Below are 19,766 nucleotides of genomic sequence, written 5' to 3'. Positions count from 1 at the left end.
TTCTTTAGACGTTCCTTTTATATCGGTCTTTTGCGATTCCAATTTTGCAATATTATTTGTTATTATGTGTTCAGCTGATTTCTGCTTCTATGACATTGCAAGTATTACCTTTTCAAAAAACTATGAGTATAATAATTCAGTTTTAACTAGAGTATCGTATTCAGACAGCGCGGCGAAGACTTAAACCGTCATTTATTTTAAATAGCGGCATGTTAACGATTAACTAATTTTGAGTTTTATCTACGTTCCTTTTATATGTCTTTTGCGATTCCTATTTTGTAATAAATTTGTTTTTTGTAGTCGTCTGATTTTTGCTTTTGTGCCACAAGTTTTATGAGCTTCTCTTTTCTCTTGACCTAAGATTCTCGTCTATATTATTAAAATAATGGTTCTTAGGGTTCATTAATCAAGATATTAATTTTAATATCATTAATAGTATATGCGTTATTTAAGGAAAACGTAACGAAGACCGGTATCGTTCTGTAGACATTTCATTTATATCCATATTTTATATAGGTTCTGTAGACGTTTCATTTATATCCATATTTTACTTTTGTGATTGTGTTTAGTTTATTTCTGCTTCTGTGACATCGTTTTTTTTTGAGCTTTCGTGTTTTTTACTTATTAAGTTTTGCATACGTTCCCTTTATATCCGTCTTTTGCGACTCAGATTGTGCAATAACAATAATTGTAACGGGTTTGACTGATTTCTGATAATGTTTAGATTCGGTTAATGCTTTTTCACATTGAAAATTCATTATTTTAATGTTAAATTAGTATAAAATGTACTAAACTTCATAATATATTATAATCAATCATTAAAAAATAATTAGAAATAATTTTTGACCATTTTCTCAAAGCAAGTGCTGAAAATGAAACCCTTTTGGAAAAAACGACAGCGAAAATTAGTGATTAATCTTACATCTAAATTGAGATTTATAATAAAAACTCATTTTAATACAATTCGTTTGTGTAATAAAATCCACTGGAAATATGTTAGCTGTTATTTTTTATGGAGTTCTATGGATTACTTTCATATTTGATATAATTGTGTTAGGAAATGGAGACAAAATGTTTTACAATTTTAAATCGTAAAATTTACACTTTAATATTTATTTAGAAAAACTGATGATCTTAATATTAAATACAATATTTACAATAACAAGTTATATTTTAAAAACAAATACGACTTAAAATTAACCACGTACTAAAAAAAATAATATTTTCTGATTAATAAAATAATCAATAAAATATTTTAACTATAAATTATATTAAAAACTGTCTTTCCGACAGTTTAAAGCTTAAACACATCAACCTTACACACAGATCAACAAACATATTGAGCAAATTCACAATACAAACTAGCAATGCTATAGAAAACATGCTAATAACACAACCTACATATATACATATGTATAATATATACATATCTCAAACTTCTACTTCATTCCTTTATCATACATCAATCGGCATGGTGATTTCTCCTTCGCTGTCACCGAGTCCAAGATCTGTTACCTAAGAATGATTACATATTAAAAAAAAATCTTAAGGATTTTAGTACAACCTTCTGCTTTATATAGCCATATTAAAAATGGTCAAATTTGCAAGGTTGTATATTACATTTATTTATGAATAAAACTATAAATTTTTTTATGAATAAAACTACCTTCACATCATCTTTTGGCATGATAGATTGAGCAGCAAGATCAGTTTCAGGTTCTATACCACTGCCAACCTGCGGTAATAATAAAAATATCAATAAATATAATTTTTATTATAAATAAAATATATGTATTACCTCCATTGAGCCATGTTGTTCTTTATGGTGATCTTTCAAAGCGAAGAACCGTGCATAGATCGCTCCGCATATGTGACATCTGAATTTGAGATTGTTGATTCGTTTGTGAGTTGACATGTGATTTTTCACAGCGTACAGTGATGCAAATGGTCTAAATAAATAAATAAAAATGGTATAGCAGCTAAGGTAATAATATAATTTATGAATGGAAAAATACCTATTGCACTCAGTGCATACAAAGGGTTTAGTGTGAGAATTTCTATGTCCGGCCAATTGAACCGCCGTTTTGAAGGCTTTCGGACATAAAGTGCATTTGAAAGATCGAACGTCTGAATGTGTCAAAACGTGATGATTGTAAACTCCATGGGATTTAAATCTGAAATATATGATTGATTATAAAAGCAATGTAGATAAAAATGTAGGTATGCAATAAGGAGATACACCAGACACAAAGAACTTCTACCTTTTAGAAGGTAACATAAAGAGCCACAGATCGTGATTACATATTTTTCACAAAAATAAGGTAACTAGATTTATATGCAAAAATTATAGTGATTTCAGGTGCATTTTTATATATTGTCGATTATGTATCCTAAAATTTTTGGCCAAACCAATCTTTTTAAATGTTAAAAAATAATATTAAATTCCTTAACCCTTCATTTGCCAAACTTCTTAGGATAACTATCTAAATATCAATGTATTACATATTAAAAATTTATCTGGTCGGGAAATATATTATTAACCACTGAAGCAAATAATGTTACCGATATTTTTTTTCAATGATGAGGTTGAATCTGATAATTCTGGATAAAGCAGTAATATATCGGTTTATGGCAACCAAAGGTTATCACAATAAAGTATTTCTTAAGCCTTAGCAACACTTTCCTAAGGCTTAAGAAATATTAATGAAGTTTAAGAGGTACCATGTAATCATTACACAGAACTTTTACGCATAAAAAACACTGAAGTTTTTCCAAATGATACGTGCTAAAAAAACATGTGAACTCAAATTTTAAGTATTCCTCGTTGTATATCCTTTTCTTTAACATTTAATTGTAATATATAAATTCACATATAGCAATCTATGGAGAAGTTACTCAGACCTACACTAGAATCTGTCTCATATTAAGAACCCCCCCTGATTTAGAGGAAGAGGCAAAGAAGTCTGACTCAAAGACTGAGTGTAGAAAACCATATCTAGCTTGGGTCTCAAAAATTCCAAATAGCTTACTTTTTACCACAACTTTTGCAAGTGTACGGTCTATCGTCCGTGTGTGTCCTCAAATGCAAAGTCAAACAATAAGACACCCTAAAAGTTTTATTGCAAACTTCACACATGTAAGGCTTTTCTCCTGTGTGTATCCGTTCATGTTTAACTTTCTCGTGCGGCCTCGAGAATTGCCTATCGCAAAAATTGCACTGATAAGGCAGAACCTTTTCGTTCTTTATAATCGGAACCTAAAATCATATCCATCAAATCAATAATTAATATCGCTTACAGATCCAAGCTTTTTAATTCGATCTTACCTTATCGTTTGTATGAATTTTCACGTGCATTGACAGAGTTGCTTCTGATTTAAACTTCCTGTTGCATTTACTGCAAATGAAACCGGCATCGTGGCTCTTATCATGATCACTCTTCAAACTCACGTTGATCCACATTTTACATATCACACAATGATAATACTCTGTCGCTGCATCCCCATCTTGATTTGTGATCATACACGAAGGTTTAACAGCTTTCACGTTGACTTCGTGCATTCGCTTGTGAAGCTGTAACGATTTATTACTCGGAAAGATAGTCATACAAATTCTGCATTTGAAGTCACTAGATTTGAGCTTTTCGTTTAGTCTTGTGCTTCGATCTGTAAATTATATAAATTAATTACCAATTAAAATCAGAAAAAAGACAATGTGTTATATATACATACCATTTAATTCTTCACTATTTTCATCTAGATTTTTATGTATCAGCATGTGAGTGATGAGAGCTTTCGCATTGTTACATTTCACAGAACAATGAGTGCAATTAAATAAATCTAAAAATAAGTAAATCGATTAATACATATCATTATAGATATTATTATATATAATACAATAATACCATTTGAAGAATGACAACTGTGAGTCGTCATTTTCTTTATCGTGTCGAAATGAGTCGAGCAATTAATGCAATAATAAATTTGACTCCCCACACTGATTTGTTTACTTATTATCGCATCATTTTTTGAGATAACAACACAAGTGTCTATTAAAAAAAAACATAGCCTATAATCCTATTATATCACTATATTAAAATTTATAATTGATACCATTGTCTATTGAAGTCGATGGCTTTTCATTGTCTTGTTCAATGTTCAATATTTCTTTGGTGTACATAAATGTTTTATTAGATTCGTCTAATACACCTAAAATATACTTAAAAGTTATATTGAATACATTTTTAATTATAATTTTATCATCAATCAAAGTATACCTGCATCTATTATCATATATTTTTCATTCTCACATAAGGTTTTATCATTGTGTTCAAGTTTGTTCTCATTTGTGTCTTCTTTGATGCTAATTTCATTGTTTACGCTCACTGATAACGCAACTTCAGGACTCTGATCCTCTTCGTTACTCTATTAGAATAAGATAATTCAGTGTATATTTAATAATATAATTTATAAATAGTTGAATATTTTAAATACCTCAATCACAACTTCTTGACCCTTATGAAAGTTTTGTATATGTTCGTCGACGGAAGCGAATGTAACATTGCAATTATAACATGCATATAGTTCCTTACTGGTGTTTTCTTCAATTGAAAGCTCTAAAAATATTTTTTTAAATCTGTTATAAATACTTTTACTAAAAATAAATAAAGACTAAATGCTTTCACTAGTTTTCATTATATTTTTAAAACAATGGCATTGCATGAATGTAAGCCGTGGAAGTACTGCTTAATAATACATAGCTTAATATCTTAAAACTCTAGTTAAGTTTTCTATCCTCTCAAATAAACACACATGAATTGTTAGAAATAAAAAAACAAGCTAATAACGAACTTTTATTTTAAAATATGATGATAATATTTGAGGTTATGTTAAGCATGCCTTTTGTAAAAATACCGTTAACTCTTTATGATTAAATAAAGTATTTTCAATTAAAGAAATTGTATTGAATAGAAGATATTATGGAAATTTTTAGCTGTAGTCTTTGAGTTAACTACAGGTTTCTACAATAGTTAAAAATCGAGAAAATATATGTATAATTTAATTAAAATATCTAACTCATATTTTTATTAAACTCCAGGATTTACGAATAAGTGCATAAATTTTAGCAAAATGGGTGAAGACTGCTCATTCTCTATAATAGTAGTACGAATTTGGCACATAGTATATATTTTATAATCACACTCTTTTACATATAATATTGTAAGGCGCATCGGCAGTTTAAAGTTTTTACATGTGTAATAATTCGATTCTAACAATTTTGTTTAACCTATATTCTTAAATGTACATTGTTGATAGTAAATATAATTTATGTGATAAATACAATATTTTTTTGTAAGAAAATAAGATTATAAAGTTTTATGCGTAATTGCTTTCTCATTTAGAAATATCAAGTGTTTTACACAATTATATTTACTTGTGCTGTGCAATTAATTGGCTTAATTTAATGGTTTTCAACTGGAGTGATTAACGTAACTCTAAGGGTGCCTGAATCTTGACTTTGAAGTAAATAATTTGATATGGAGATGAATATGAGATGCAAAAAAAATGTGCGATTAATATATTATGGTAAAAATAGGCAACTGTATATATGAAGTTAGTATTTTTTTAATTAAAAAAATGCATTATGCATTACTTTCATGGAGCTCGTCATGCTGTTGTCTCATATTTATTCATAGTTCTCTGAACCATTGTTAAGTAACCATGCTAGGCAAATGTTAAGTTTATTTGGAAGTACTTACATCTGAGAGTAAATGTTTTCCAAAATGAAAATTATTAAAAACAGGCATCGAAATCACAAAAGCTCGAAAATTGCATACGATTCGTATTTAAACAATGATGTTGAATTAAATGATTTAGTCAAATTACAAAATAGATATTTTTCTATTAGATTTAGACGATGAAATGAAAAATTTTCTATGCTTGGCCAGATTAATGAAAAAAACAAATATAAATGAAATGCTTTAATTAATAAATAAAAAAATATAAAATATCAAATACATTTACAGTATATAGAAATTTTAATAAAAATATTTCAAACGATGCCAGTTAGCAACGCTAGCAGAGAAAGAACCTTGTCTGCTCTCAAAAGGGCGAAAAATTATTTACGGAGCAGTTTAGCTCAACAAAAGTTGTCAGTGTTATCTTTGCTTTTAATTGAAAGCGATACAAATATTATCGATGAATTTTCTTCAGTAAACTGCAGAAAAATATTTATATAAATTTGTATTGAATTTTATTGTTTCTTATTGTATATTTGTCTGACACAATAATATGCTAAACAAAAACATTACATTTGTATATTTTCGTATCTTTTCAAATATAATCAAGATTTAAATTTTACAGAAAATATGGTTTTGTTCATTTTACATTTCAAGAACATTGTAAATGTTTAATAACATTAACATTATAAAAATAGCGGGAAATTAATATTTCAGACGAACTTCTATTCGGCCTTATAGAATTTATGTATTGAAAATATAATTGTAGTAAAATTAAATATATGAATAATGTGATTATTCAACATAACTTTAAGATAAATATCATTAAAACATACTGTATTGATATCTATAATTAATTTAAAAGTTTTTTTTTGTATTGTGGGGGTGCATTACACCTGTATTATATTACTTAAGCACTATAGTATTTTTGTCACAGCTTCTCCCAAGCAACACTCATACAACTATTTATAAAATAAAATATTTATAAAGTAATAAACACTTATTCTCACTTAGTGCGCTCTCCGTCGCCAATTTCAATTCACCTCTGGCTATTCCTTCTTCAGGGTTTTCTTCACATACAAACTGTCCACTATCAAATTGCTCATCGGTGATAATGTATATGTGACCGTCCTTTTCCGCATCGATCAATTGCAGATGTATATCGTCGCAATTATCCTTAGTCAAAATGCCATTTTCTAACTTGACGGAAATCACATTTGACTCCATATTTGTTTATAAAATTAAACTACGTAAATTTAGCTTATTAAATCCTGAAAAAAATAACATCACATTTTTAGGTTATATTATGATTAAGTGTTTAGATGTTTACCTAATGTTGCATTTTGGTAAAGTAGTCTAAGAAAGACAATAAAGTAGGTTCTAAAAGGCTACTGACCTAATGGATATGACGCGTCATTGAAATGAGCAAATCGGGCGCTTTAAGTTTGCGAATGTCTTTACTGCAATTTTGTTTTAATACTGTTTTTGAATCGAGAGTATCTTTAGACAACTTCAGACTTGTCTCCTCTGCAACTTCACGGCGTAACCACCGAATTGACAGCTATATTTAGGGTGGTATAAACACGCGGCTTGATGACCATTACCTAAGGTATTCAATCAATATATTATTTTTTACAAATTCAATCAATCACGAATAAAATAAAATAATTAAAATAATTATACATTATATGAAATTCTTAATATTTTTGTTTGCGGTTAAGCATTGACATACCATAATTAAGGAGAAATATTTCTTTAGTTAATTTGTTGTATGTATATACATATGTACCTACTACATTATAAAGTGTTCCTAATGTTCATGATAGTTTGTTTAAATTTACTTTAGTAAACCTTTTTTTACAATAATAACACAAAGTAAATGTGTTGATTTCCTAAGTTTTTTTTAATTTAAAAATTCCCTATATTCACATCTATATTATTAATTTCAAATTATTATATGTAACACAATTTATAATCAATATATGTAACTGCAACTGGTTTTTAATAATAACGTAATTTTATAAATAAATATTCGAGTGACGCTGCCAGGGCTCGATTCCGTAATTTCAGAGTTATTTGTCTTAGACATTACGGATCACCGCTTAACAAATTTTCTTCTACGGTGGTTATCGTCAAAGAAAAAAATCGTAATTTCCCCAGAATTTAAAGCATTAAAAATGTGACCCCGATTGAATCACTTTATATAAATGCTACTCTGTGAATCGTGCATTGCGTATATATAAATCGGTGCTTTATTTTTAATAATTCTGTCATCTTATTTAAAAAAAAGATAAGTTATATTTAAAAATAATAGATAATTCTATAGGACATGCCTTTGTTAATCATGGGATTGCAAAATAATATATGTTATTTTATACTTTTTTCTACGATATGATATTTTTATTACTAACCTATAACTATTTATTAATAATTAGTATTATATGCAATGTGAATAGTATTTTGAGTAAAAATATATATTTTTCGTTATATTAAAAATCTCTCTTCCGCAAAACAAACCATTATCCGCGATTTATCGCGTGCACGTCAGCAACCGCGGCGTCGGCCAATGGCCGAGTTTCGAGCCGTTGGGACCGAGAAGCTGTCACTGGTGGCGCAGGGTGGGCGCAGCTCTCGCCCGGGCCGGTGAGAGATTTCGTTCACTCTGTTCCCGTGTTTCGTAACATAAACACGCAAACATGACCCAAAAAACGGCTTTCTGCCGTTAGTCATCAGCCAGACTCGGCAACAGCGCTTACCCCCACCCTGCGGGTTTCGCGCGCCAAATACTATTATTTTGTAAACAACCCGCTTTTGAGCTGTTTACATCGCTTATGGACCATCAAGCTCACTTTACACCCTGTTAAACTATGTAATTATATCGTTTATCACTATCTATACTATATTATTGCAAATGTAACGTCGTCTTTCGTTTAGATGAAAACTAAAATATTACTTGATAAAACTTTTATTCGCCTAGTAAATTTCTTCTGCCATTTCAGGTGAAATTGTGGATACCAATACCGCTTCACTTTCACCTCATCACTGATAAGAGACATGATTCACTATCACTGTTTACCTGGATTTTATAACATTACTGATTGTAGTGCGTCCGTCTGGGAAGAGTTGTTATTTTTTTAACTGCATGTTATGTTGCTTCCCTTGCGATATTTGTGTGGGGAACTGGAGAATTCTACCTGTAAGTATCGCTAGATACCCAGTAGCCGATGAAGCGAAGTTTACTACTAACCTTCATAAAGAAATAGTGCTCTTACCTAACCACTGCCATAGGCTCTTCAGTCAAGATGGTCTTCATTGTATGAGTTATTATTTTTCGGGATGACGTCTTACATGACCGATATAAAACTTTTATTCTTTCTATTTTTATAAATTTTCGATATTTCTTCATCCACGACATCACTTCCATGATTTTCACGTCTACCAAAATTATAAGTAACATTCGTTTGTAGATACACATTTCAAAGGCTTCTAAATGCTTGTTCTTTCTCTATGAGCATCCACGCTTCAACTCCGTATATACGAACAGATGAAGAATACTTTACTAATAGCTGTACTTTTAAATTGACGAAAATGCAAGGGTAAGTCTCCGGGTAGCATTTTATATGCGAAACCATTGTGGTCGTTTCTCATGCTGTCAAACAATACTATATTCGTGTCCAAGATTTTTACTTGCTCCGTTAAACTTATACGAAGCAAGCATCTGTAATCACTTTCCACTATTCTCATTCGATAAAATAAGCTCAAGTCAAACTGCATCTAACCTTCTTCATTTAGATCAGTGACGAAACCAGAATTTTCCATACTTAGTTAAAATAAAATTAAAATTAATTCGTACTTTAATTGAAAATCTAATCTTCTATTTTCATTATTTGCAAATATATGTATTACTTCGTCAATATTTCTATAGATATTTATTAATGCTAAACCTGACAGTCTCTTGACTATTTTAATCCTCAAATAAGTCTTCAGCTTTTTTAAACTTCAGAAACTTCTCTCCGCTGAAGCTCCATAACTAGTAATGCAAAATAAATGGATAGTAAAATACAAATAGTTTGATAAATATCCTCATCAAGATTGCTAAATGTTTCTTTCCAAGTTGTGGATAGAATGGACCGTTTTAATTGTAAAATTTCACAATTAATTTTATATTATCTTTTTTCATGATTGACAAAATCAGTAGAAATTTTATCAAAGAATTTTTTAGTTAACATTTATGAAATTGCATGAAATTTAAATATTTATATCTAAAAAAATTGTTAATTGGTCAGAAAAACGGTCCATTATATCCATAATAATATTATCTAGTATTTCTTCTTTCAAGTCCCAGAATTGTTTTAGAACCTTACAGCACGATAACCAACGTATCATGTTTAGTATGATTAATCAGAATATTTACTTGGTAATTCATTTAACCTGTTCACCGCCACGCGCATGTATACATGCGTTCCTTTATCGGACGCTTGGCGCTGATGGCCCGACAAAGCACATTCGTTCGTCTAAACCCATGTTTTTTTTAATGAAACTAGAGGGAAATGGCTAGCTACAACTGTTTTAAAAATCAGTATGTATTCTTACTAAACGTTTACAATATTATTACTATAATAATTTGAGCTAAAACAGTGATATATATAAATGTAAAATTATGCATTTTATGACACAATCGTGTTACGGAAATTCATTTTTTTTTATGTTAATTTATTAACTAATTTAATCTAAATATATTTTATATTCAGTGCAGCGATATAATTCTCATAATATAATCTTTATAATGATCTGTGAATTGGGCAAAAGTGTTTTGGACTATTTGAATTTTTTTATGACTTATTTCTATGGTGATTTTATCAATTAAATTACTCAACTATTTACAATTAGAGGGATTAACTTATACTATCAATCGTAATAAAGGACCAGTTTGACTTGCAATAAAGTGTTTTAAGTGTAATAAAAAGTTTTAACTTTAAAGAAAAAATGGGTTTCTTCGTCAAAATCGTTGTTAATTACCTATGTATGTACTTAATACTACTCGATGTATAATGCAATGTATATGATGAATCTTAAACTTGTCACAGTATTGCCACAAATCCGTTGGTTTTTCCGGTCATTAAAGGAGATCTGTAGCTACAGAAGTAAATTTTGACATAGATAGATTGTTTTTGCAGAAGTTCGTAAACACAATTAGATATATCTCTTCTTGTAGTAGTGCCAAGCATCGGTAGTAGCTCCAATAATTCTTCAAAAATGTTAAAATCCTTGTTGCAAGTACAAATAAACACAGCTAATTGAGCTACGCCACCAATATCCATACTCTTGTCACAGGCAGCGGTGTCACCCTAAGGCTTCCATGGGTTTCCAGAAACCTGTTGTTAAAAATCAAAAGTTTCCGGAAACATATTGTTCAAAATCAGAAAATTCATGTGATTTTTGTTGAAAATTGCATTTACACAAATTATTTTTAAAACAAATTTTTAAAGTAGATTCACAATCGAGAGTCATAGAAGTTAGGATTAGGACCTTTTGTGTAAGCAAAGTTAGCTGTTGGCACATTAATACATTCAATTAATAAATTTTATTATCCTAGCTATGGGAATAACGGAATCCGAAAACCAGTCTAAATATGTATTTTTCGAACTTCATCTTTCAGTTTGCCATATTATTCGAATCAAAACGTACCTTATTTTTATTTCGGTTTTAGCTTGATTGAATTGCTCGACTTTATTTAAATTATTAAGATTTTAATTTTATACAAAAAATTTAAATATTTTAATCTTAGGAAAGAGTATTATTTGCAATTTATGTTGCATGTTATTTTTTTCCAATATTTATTAATATTTTACTTGAGAAAATAATTTTTAAAATGTATCATTTCAGTGAAATCATATCAGAATACATTTTCATCGGTTGATATATATTTTTACCAGTGAAAATATAATTTATCTGGCAGGTGCCAGTAAAATTATATGATTTCAACTTTTCCCTAGGTGATTTCAACTTCCTTCAAAATCATCATATTTCATATGAAACTTAACACGTATTATAGTTTAAATAAATTTATGTTTTTTTCCAAATATTTAAAGGTTTTTCGAAGTATTACACATAAAAATATAAATTTAAATAAATTAAAAATTAATGAAAAATATAAAAAAGATTAGATAACATATTTAGACCCATAAATAAAAAAACTTTGAAATTTGTTATTAAATTCAAAAACTATATTTAAAGAAAGAAACTTAAAAAAACAACTTGCATTATTACTAAGAAGTTTTTATTTATATTATCTTTCACCTTCTTTAGACTTCAACCCTGCTAAAACACGCGACGGTATAAAATTTATCGAGGATTTAATCAATTTATTATCAATTTCTTCGTACGACACTTTTTCGATGATCTTTTTTAGTTTTTATACACTATATGATTTGTGCACTCTAATTTTCTTCTTCCAAAGATTTTCAATAGGATTCAAATCGAGGCTGTTCCCGGACCCGTCCAACGATTTAATTCCGCATTTTTCCTTATAATCTGAAATCTTTTATTAAATAATTAGTCTTATTTTAATTTTTAATCTCATTTTTAAGATATTTATAGAATTGATTTAAAAAAAATATAAGTGCCTATTTTCACCCAAAGACAGGTTGCAGAATCATCTATGAAGATTTAGTCCAAATTTGAGCACAGGTGCCCCCATCGAAGGGATTAAAAAAAAATCAGGATGATTTTGTAATCTGCCGTCTTTACCGTTCCATTGATAAAGTGTATAATTCCCACTCCAAAATACTAAAAGCATCCCCAGATCATTACATTCGCACAGTTGGCTGGATACAATAATCACGGAATTGTTCACTTTTTCGACGACGAACGTAATCGCTCCATCTGACCGGAATAAATTAGTTTTGCTATCATCGGAGAATATCAACCCTCTCCAATGGATAGTCAAATTTTATTGCCGATTGGCTCATTCCATGCGTTTCTGTCGCATTTTTTGGGTCAAGAACGACTTTTTAGCAGGTATACGGCCGAAGAAACCTTCATCCCTAAAACGCCTGCGGTTGTTTGTTTGATTTTTGTATCATTGAACTCGCTGGTAATATCTACCGCTGTTTCACGCTAATCGCGTAAGCAGATTCGACATATCAGCCGATCTTTACCAGATTAAGTGATTTTTCTACGCCCACTACCCTTAGCTCGATTTGTTGAACCTGTTCCGATGTTTTTATTTAAAGTCTTCAAACTGTTGATTAGTTATAACTAGGGATTCCAATCCCGGGCCAAAATTTTGATCCCGGGATTTCGGTATTGCAATTAGTCGATCCCGAGACCAGTCCCGGGATAATTTTCATGTTATTTTATCGATAAAAATAATTTAAAATGAATAATACAATATATTTTTACATCCGTTTTTTATAACGTACAATGTATAAAGTACGTATAATTTTAATAAATCAATCAATCCAAAAAATTCGGGATTATGTTTTATAATCCCGGGACTCATCGGGTATTGAAAATCGTTCGGGATCCCGGGATTGGAATCCCTAGTTATAACCAACAGACTGCAAAATTTGTCTTGTCTAAAACCCCATTGCCAAATACACAATGATATCGACTTTTTGATTTTCACTTAATTGCAAGCGATTCGGCATTACAACTTTTAAAAATATTTTCTCCACGAAGCTGTCAGTCAACTGACTAGGTAACTACTAGAAAACAACGGAGACTTGCCCCTTAATGAACACAAAAAAATCCGAGAATTCCAGCAAGCGATCATATTTTTTTACAATTTCAAAAAGTGATGCGTGTTTTTGCACGCTACTGTAACTATAACATTAGTTCTGCATCAATCTAATTATATTTTCTTTTTCTTTTTAGAATTGCAAGTTAACTGAAATGATGGGAAAGCGCATCAATCAAACCAACAAAGGCCGCATCGTTGGAAAGGGCCACGACAACGGCAAACCTGCCAGTCCGGGCATATCGGCGTACACGAAACCCGTCAAGCTTCAACCGACTCTACCTCTACCTAAAATTAAGGAAATACCGCATATCCCGTTGATCAGAATACACGACAATGCCAACATCTTACCGAAGTACACCACCATCGCGACTAGGTCGACCGAAGAAGGCATCGGCATGGACGAACTGGACATGCTTCAGCTAGAGTTGGAAAATCTTTTATGCACTGTTGCTCTAAGGACCAGGGCTATACACAGCGAAATAGAAAACATTGACGTCAACGAATCAAAACGAGAAAAGAAGGGTAAAGCGGCAGGAAAACAGCTACAATACCCCGGCAAGAGAAAATATCCTGACGACAAGTCATCGAAATCAAAAGAGTGCTTCAAATCAAACGCCAGTCAGCCTAAGATTGCTAAATTTAAGAATTTCACACCAGTCCTCACCCCAATGCCGTCGCAAGGATCGTTTTCAAACGACAATATATTAACTTCAGACAATACCGTTAAATTGGAAATGCCGTCTTTTAATACGGCGCCTAAAAATAACACCCCGTACAAATTTTGGACTTCGATCGAACCGTACTGCGGACCGATCACGATAGACGATCTTAAATGTGTAGAATCGCTGTTGGCTACTAGTAGTAATGTTCCGCCTCCGCCTGTTCCGCCGTTAGGAAGACATTATTCGGAAGTCTGGGCCGACGAGCAGATCTCGGACGATCAAATGTCTTCGAATCCGAATAAGCACAAAAACTCTAGTATTTCATCGGACGTTTCTTTGTTGAGGAAGAAGAGCGAGAAAAGCATGGACGGAGTCGTTACCGGACCGTTGGCTCAACGGCTAGTCTCGGCTCTTTTAGAAGACAACGCCATTCAGTATGAACCGCCAGATATTAAAATGAAGCAACTGTCGCATAAAACACCGACTTCTTACAGAAACTCTTTGACTTTAGAGCGGTGTTTGAGGAAAGAGTTGATCGAACAAGGTATATTGGATCCTGAAGACTTGCCTCCGTTGACTAATCCGGCAGACGACGAGATATTGACAGATGTTAAGAAATGCCTCGGTGAACTGGCAATCTTGAGGAAAACGAACGTTCGCCATTTACGGAACTTAGTGATGCTGTGCAAACAGGAGATGGCCAGAAACGAATTGAAGAAGAAGCTCGAACAAGTCGACGCCGAAGTAACCGAGATATACAAGAAGCACCTATTGGCCAAGCAGAAGAAGCGTCCGTTGACTAAAAAGGAAAAGGAAGACGCGTGGAAAGCCATCAACGAACAGATCAAATTGAATGCTGAGATCAACGCATTGCCACTGGTGGGACCTAACGCATGAATTTAAATTAATTTTCAGATAGTGATCTGTGCGTTAAGATTAACGATCAAATTCTTGTTCTCTTTCTATACATATACAATGGATATAAAGTGCCGATGTGAAGTGAACTTTTGTTAAACTATAGTACATATATAAAACAATCCAATGAACTAATATCAAATTCTTTCAATAATGAATGAGTATTGTTTATAGTTATTTAATATAGTTGAATTTTTTATATTATAAACTGTTTGGAATGCTTTGATTGAATAGATCTCAGGTGAAGATGTCAATAAGAAAAAAATCTAATTATACTCGTAAAGTGGAATAGATTTTTATGAAAAAGATGCGTATAACCATCTCTTTTGATGAATCTTAAAATTGTTGAATCTGTTATTGCAAAATTATAAATTAGATAGATTAGTCTAGGCACAACATTTTTGTACCTCACCAATGAAATAATTTATTTTATTATATTAATATTGACTAAAACAATCTGTAACTAGGTCAAAGAAGTGATCTGTCGAATATTGAATAATTCCACATCTTTGGTAAGCCTTGTTCAAAACTCTTGGATTGGTGGGTGTAGTATAAAAATGTTGTACCTCTTTATATATTTTATAAACACGTACAAAAGATTCCCTTCTATGCCTACAAAAAATAGATTTGCAGTATAGTCTTATTTAAAGACTAAAGTATCACTATTTTTATAAGATCGATAAATATAATATGTTCAAGTATTGTTTTCACTCTTGTATACTATCATAATAATGATATTGTGTTATATTATCAAGTAAACTCCGTTTAATTTAAAACAATGATTGGCATCTTTTGTATCTACAACCAAATATTGTTTAGTTGCTTAATTTGATATTAATTATTTAGTTAATGTATATTATCAATTTTATGTTAATCTTATGTATATATGGTTAGCCGTTGTAATGTTGCATTTAAAACACTTTTGTACATACTTAACCATTATGGCGTTGAATAATATTTTAATATGCATATTTTTAAAAAATGAAGCTTACGCTCGAAACACAAATTAAGGTTCTATATTTTTCGTAATACGCTAGATTTTTTTTGATTTGATGAAGTTAGAGTTTGAGGTAATGTGTTAGCAATACATACCAAAAGTACAACATACACTACCATTATTAGATTATATAAACATATACACTATATATTTACATTTACGATAATAAATAATTAGCTTTTTCTTAGAATATCTTTTAATAAGGTAATTCAAATTTAAAGTCTAAAAATATTATATCGTTCTAAATATCGAAAGCTATATTAGCGTCGTGAACACGTACACACATTCCTATTGTACGCCTTTGTAATAACATATATTTATTATAAAGTAATGTCCTCACAAAAAAAAAGACTAAAAAAATACAAAATATGAAATGTATTGAAAAAAATGCCTCGTTTTGTATCATGAATAAATGTCCATAACTAAATGTTTTTTATTATATTTTATAATAATATAGAATCAATTGTATTCAAAGCACTTTTGTTGCCATAAAACGAATGCCTTATTTCCTGCAATCACAGAATCCTCCGGATCAATTGATGTGTATTGCATTGCACACAAATAATCAAGGTGCATAATGTACTATGTATATTTTATCAAATGACGCATAGTTTCTATTGTTTATATTATAATAGCTATTTCACCAATCTATTGTGAATAGCTGTAAATAAAAATGCATATATTGACATTATATAATTGTAAAGTAAATCACTTTGATGTTGTTTGTCAAGTTGAGTTGATAATTTATGCACAATAGGGGAACTTTGTCATGCCGAAATATATATTTCTATATATTATTTTGTGCTTTTAGCGAAATTTAAGTTAATGTTTCCTGGTTTAAATGAATTTCGATGTGATCTTTTTTGTATATAAATATATATATATATTATAATTGAAATTAATTTACATAAATAAATTTGTTTTTATATAAAACCAATGTATTTTAATTCAAAATTTCTTCGAGATTACGGTTTGCTTGTAACAATCTGCTAGGACTGGCTAGCAAATATTGATAAAAAATCAGGTATATATCTATATTCCTTTATCTCTGTCTCAATGCACGCTACCTTATTAGGTTTATCAGAGATTTTCATAATAGTTTTTTTAGAATGTGTCTCGAAAATTTAATCGTAATAGCAGCACATTGCTCTAAGCCGCATTAACATAACCCTTTCTTTATGTGTGATATTAATATAAGAATTCACCAACTTAGTTAATTTATGTGAATGTATAATTGGTTATATTCATGTTTTGCGTGCGCACATTTATTTTTATAAGTAGAAACAGTGGCGTAGCTAGGGTATGTGCCGCCCAGGGCAATCCTTAAAATTGCCGCCCCCCCCCATACATTTTTTGCAGGGTCATAAAATCAGCATTTCTTAAAATAATAAATTGATTATTGTTAAGCTCTTGCTATTCGTAGATTTACATAAATTTTAGTGTATTCAGGGTTAAGAACCACACTAGATGATTCCACCGCGAATATGCCGCCCCCAAGCAAGTGCCGCCCCCCCCCCCCCCATTTTTACATTTGCAATTATGAGTATACAGTATTTTAAAACCCGCATCACTTCACAATTTAAAATAGGTCCGTAGTTATTAAATGAAAAATGAAAATAAACAAAGAAATACTGAATCAATATGTTCTATACATAGCACAACTTTTTATACTAACATTAAGAAATTTGTAAATTTCTAATACCAACAATAAATTAAAGAACACTGATCTAATTATACCGAAGAATACTATCATACGATAATATTACGTAAAACCATATTAACCCACTAATCTCCAGAGTCATAAACACAACAAGACCGAACATATCTTGCTTTAAATATATAATTGGGTACTTGTTAATTATCATGGCACAATGCTCTAAAGCCACCAGTTTTACTTCCCACTGCATCTCCAATGTCACTCTTACTGCTGTGTGTAAGAGCGTCTTATTATGTGGCCTTGTTATATGGAATGGAAATGAATCACCACTTCGTTTCTCGAGCTGTTCAAACCTAAACAAAGTTAATATTTTATTCATTTAGGTTAGGGGTTTGAACAGCAAATGGACGATACGCAATTCAAATTTGATAACTATAAAATATTTGCATATTCAATAAATTCATAAACGCGCGAACTCTGTTATTTCACGGGTAACGTAGTGTAGGCAATAACAATCTCCTAGTGAATGGTATCAGAAGCTACTCGGTCCACCTCTGAATATCATCACCAGTTGGCATGCGTCTCAAGATTCCTCTTTTTCGTCGTCTTCCTCTTCTTCTGGTCGCCCAAATTCAATTTTTGGATCATTATCGTCATCTTAGTTTTTCGTCACATTTGACTGAAGGATCACAGGAACAAGTTCACTTTCTCCATCAATACCATCTGATTTTGACGAAGCGATGAATCATGCTTGTTCTTGACACTGGTCCCAAACTTTAGAGCAGTGTAACCTTACATTCCACAGTTCGCGCCACAACCCTTCTTGCAATTGCAGAAAATTCTATTCAATAGTTCGTTCGGTGCTGGCGGCAATAATATTGTCAGCTCCAAGATCTTGTTCTGTATTTAACCAAACTTGTAGAAAATTATATGCTCTATAAGTATTGTGAAACATTAATGACATGTGACGTATAGGAAGCGAGATATTTGCAAAAATATGATTTTTGTGACATTCGACCTTTGATATTTTGACTAGTGGATACCCGATCTTATGAAACTTTTCAGCCCGCCTTTAAAACGTCAAAACAAAGATTGATGCAAAATTTCAGCTTTCTATCTTTTATTCCGGGATTTAGCCTTTATTTCGCCTTGTAACTTGTACTTGATTTTTAAATATGCGTCGTATTTTATTGTATTCTTAATATTGTATTAAACGTTTATATAAATAGATATATTCCTAATCCACATTTGGATTTCTCGGAACTTTTTATCACTCATTTATGGGTATTCTATATGAGTATTGTTTATGAATTGTTAATTTAGCCAATCGACTTTTAGATATAAAAAATATTTATAATGCAAATCGATATTTTTCTGTATTTACCGATTAAATTATCGATAAGACAAATTGTAATTATAACCAGTCACCAGTAGGTCACCGATCGCCTGTACTGCCTGCCCCTCGGGCCGGCCCTGGACTCATCAGTTTAAAAACCTATGCAATAAATCGGGATAAGGGTAAAAATAAAAATCGAGCGATACTACTATACTAACGAAATATATCAATTGAAATGTGGACAATCCTTATATGTGACATTAGGACCAGCTCTAAGCATATGCAAACGATTCTCAAACTCAAAATAAAAAAAAGGATATGTAAAATTACAATTTATTTAGCTATATTTTATTTTTGTAAAAACACCCGGTGAAATTGAAATTGTGCGAATTCTAGGGTCGATTTTGTCGTCTTAGACTTTATGTATCTCTGTAAAATTCGTATACCTATAGTATATTTATTTTCAAGAGTCAGTGCGCAAGAACATTGTTTAACGCGTAATCAAAATGTGCTCTTAAATTTCTGCCTTGTGATTGGTCGTTCTCAATGAAACGATTGATCTTACGGCGAACGACCAATCACAGGGCAGAAATTTAAAAGCATGTTATGATTACGCGTTAAACAATGTTCTTGCGCACTGACTCTTGAAAATAAATAGACTATAGACAGAGCTGGCCTTCCGCTCCACCAAAATTCCATCGTCACTTTTGCAAGGCCTTT

General features: G+C 31.0%; 2 protein-coding genes across 4 annotated transcripts; one reads left to right on the top strand and one right to left on the bottom strand.

Moving 5' to 3' along the window:
* Positions 1-1,082: 1,082 nt before the first annotated feature.
* On the bottom strand, positions 1,083-7,322 carry LOC148238730 (uncharacterized). The gene is made up of 13 exons (XM_088189632.1): positions 7,132-7,322; positions 6,746-7,006; positions 4,492-4,613; positions 4,275-4,422; positions 4,111-4,206; positions 3,903-4,046; positions 3,730-3,837; positions 3,326-3,663; positions 3,030-3,256; positions 2,016-2,174; positions 1,799-1,949; positions 1,667-1,735; positions 1,083-1,515 (listed from the first exon to the last, which is right to left on the bottom strand). The coding sequence occupies exons 2-13, from the start codon at positions 6,960-6,962 to the stop codon at positions 1,456-1,458; spliced, it is 1,839 nt and encodes a 612-aa protein (XP_088045758.1). The 5' UTR covers positions 6,963-7,006; positions 7,132-7,322; the 3' UTR covers positions 1,083-1,455.
* A 944-nt stretch (positions 7,323-8,266) lies between these two features.
* On the top strand, positions 8,267-16,480 carry Ada3 (transcriptional adaptor 3). Of its 3 annotated transcripts, XM_088190575.1 has the most exons (3): positions 8,291-8,604; positions 8,735-8,931; positions 13,614-16,480. In XM_088190575.1, exons 2-3 carry the CDS (start codon positions 8,878-8,880, stop codon positions 15,036-15,038), a joined length of 1,479 nt encoding a protein of 492 aa, XP_088046701.1. In that variant the 5' UTR covers positions 8,291-8,604; positions 8,735-8,877; the 3' UTR covers positions 15,039-16,480. The 3 variants fall into 3 exon arrangements, with proteins under 3 accessions (XP_088046712.1, XP_088046701.1, XP_088046721.1); XM_088190586.1 differs by lacking the exon at positions 8,735-8,931 and having other exon boundaries at positions 8,267-8,378; XM_088190595.1 differs by lacking the exon at positions 8,735-8,931 and having other exon boundaries at positions 8,294-8,604.
* Positions 16,481-19,766: the final 3,286 nt, after the last annotated feature.

The sequence above is a fragment of the Plectrocnemia conspersa genome, unplaced genomic scaffold, assembly GCF_051122295.1.
Source record: "Plectrocnemia conspersa isolate PC_06_02 unplaced genomic scaffold, ASM5112229v1 ptg000001l, whole genome shotgun sequence".
Lineage (NCBI taxonomy): Eukaryota > Metazoa > Arthropoda > Insecta > Trichoptera > Polycentropodidae > Plectrocnemia > Plectrocnemia conspersa.
This window is presented reverse-complemented; position numbering and strand designations above follow the sequence as displayed.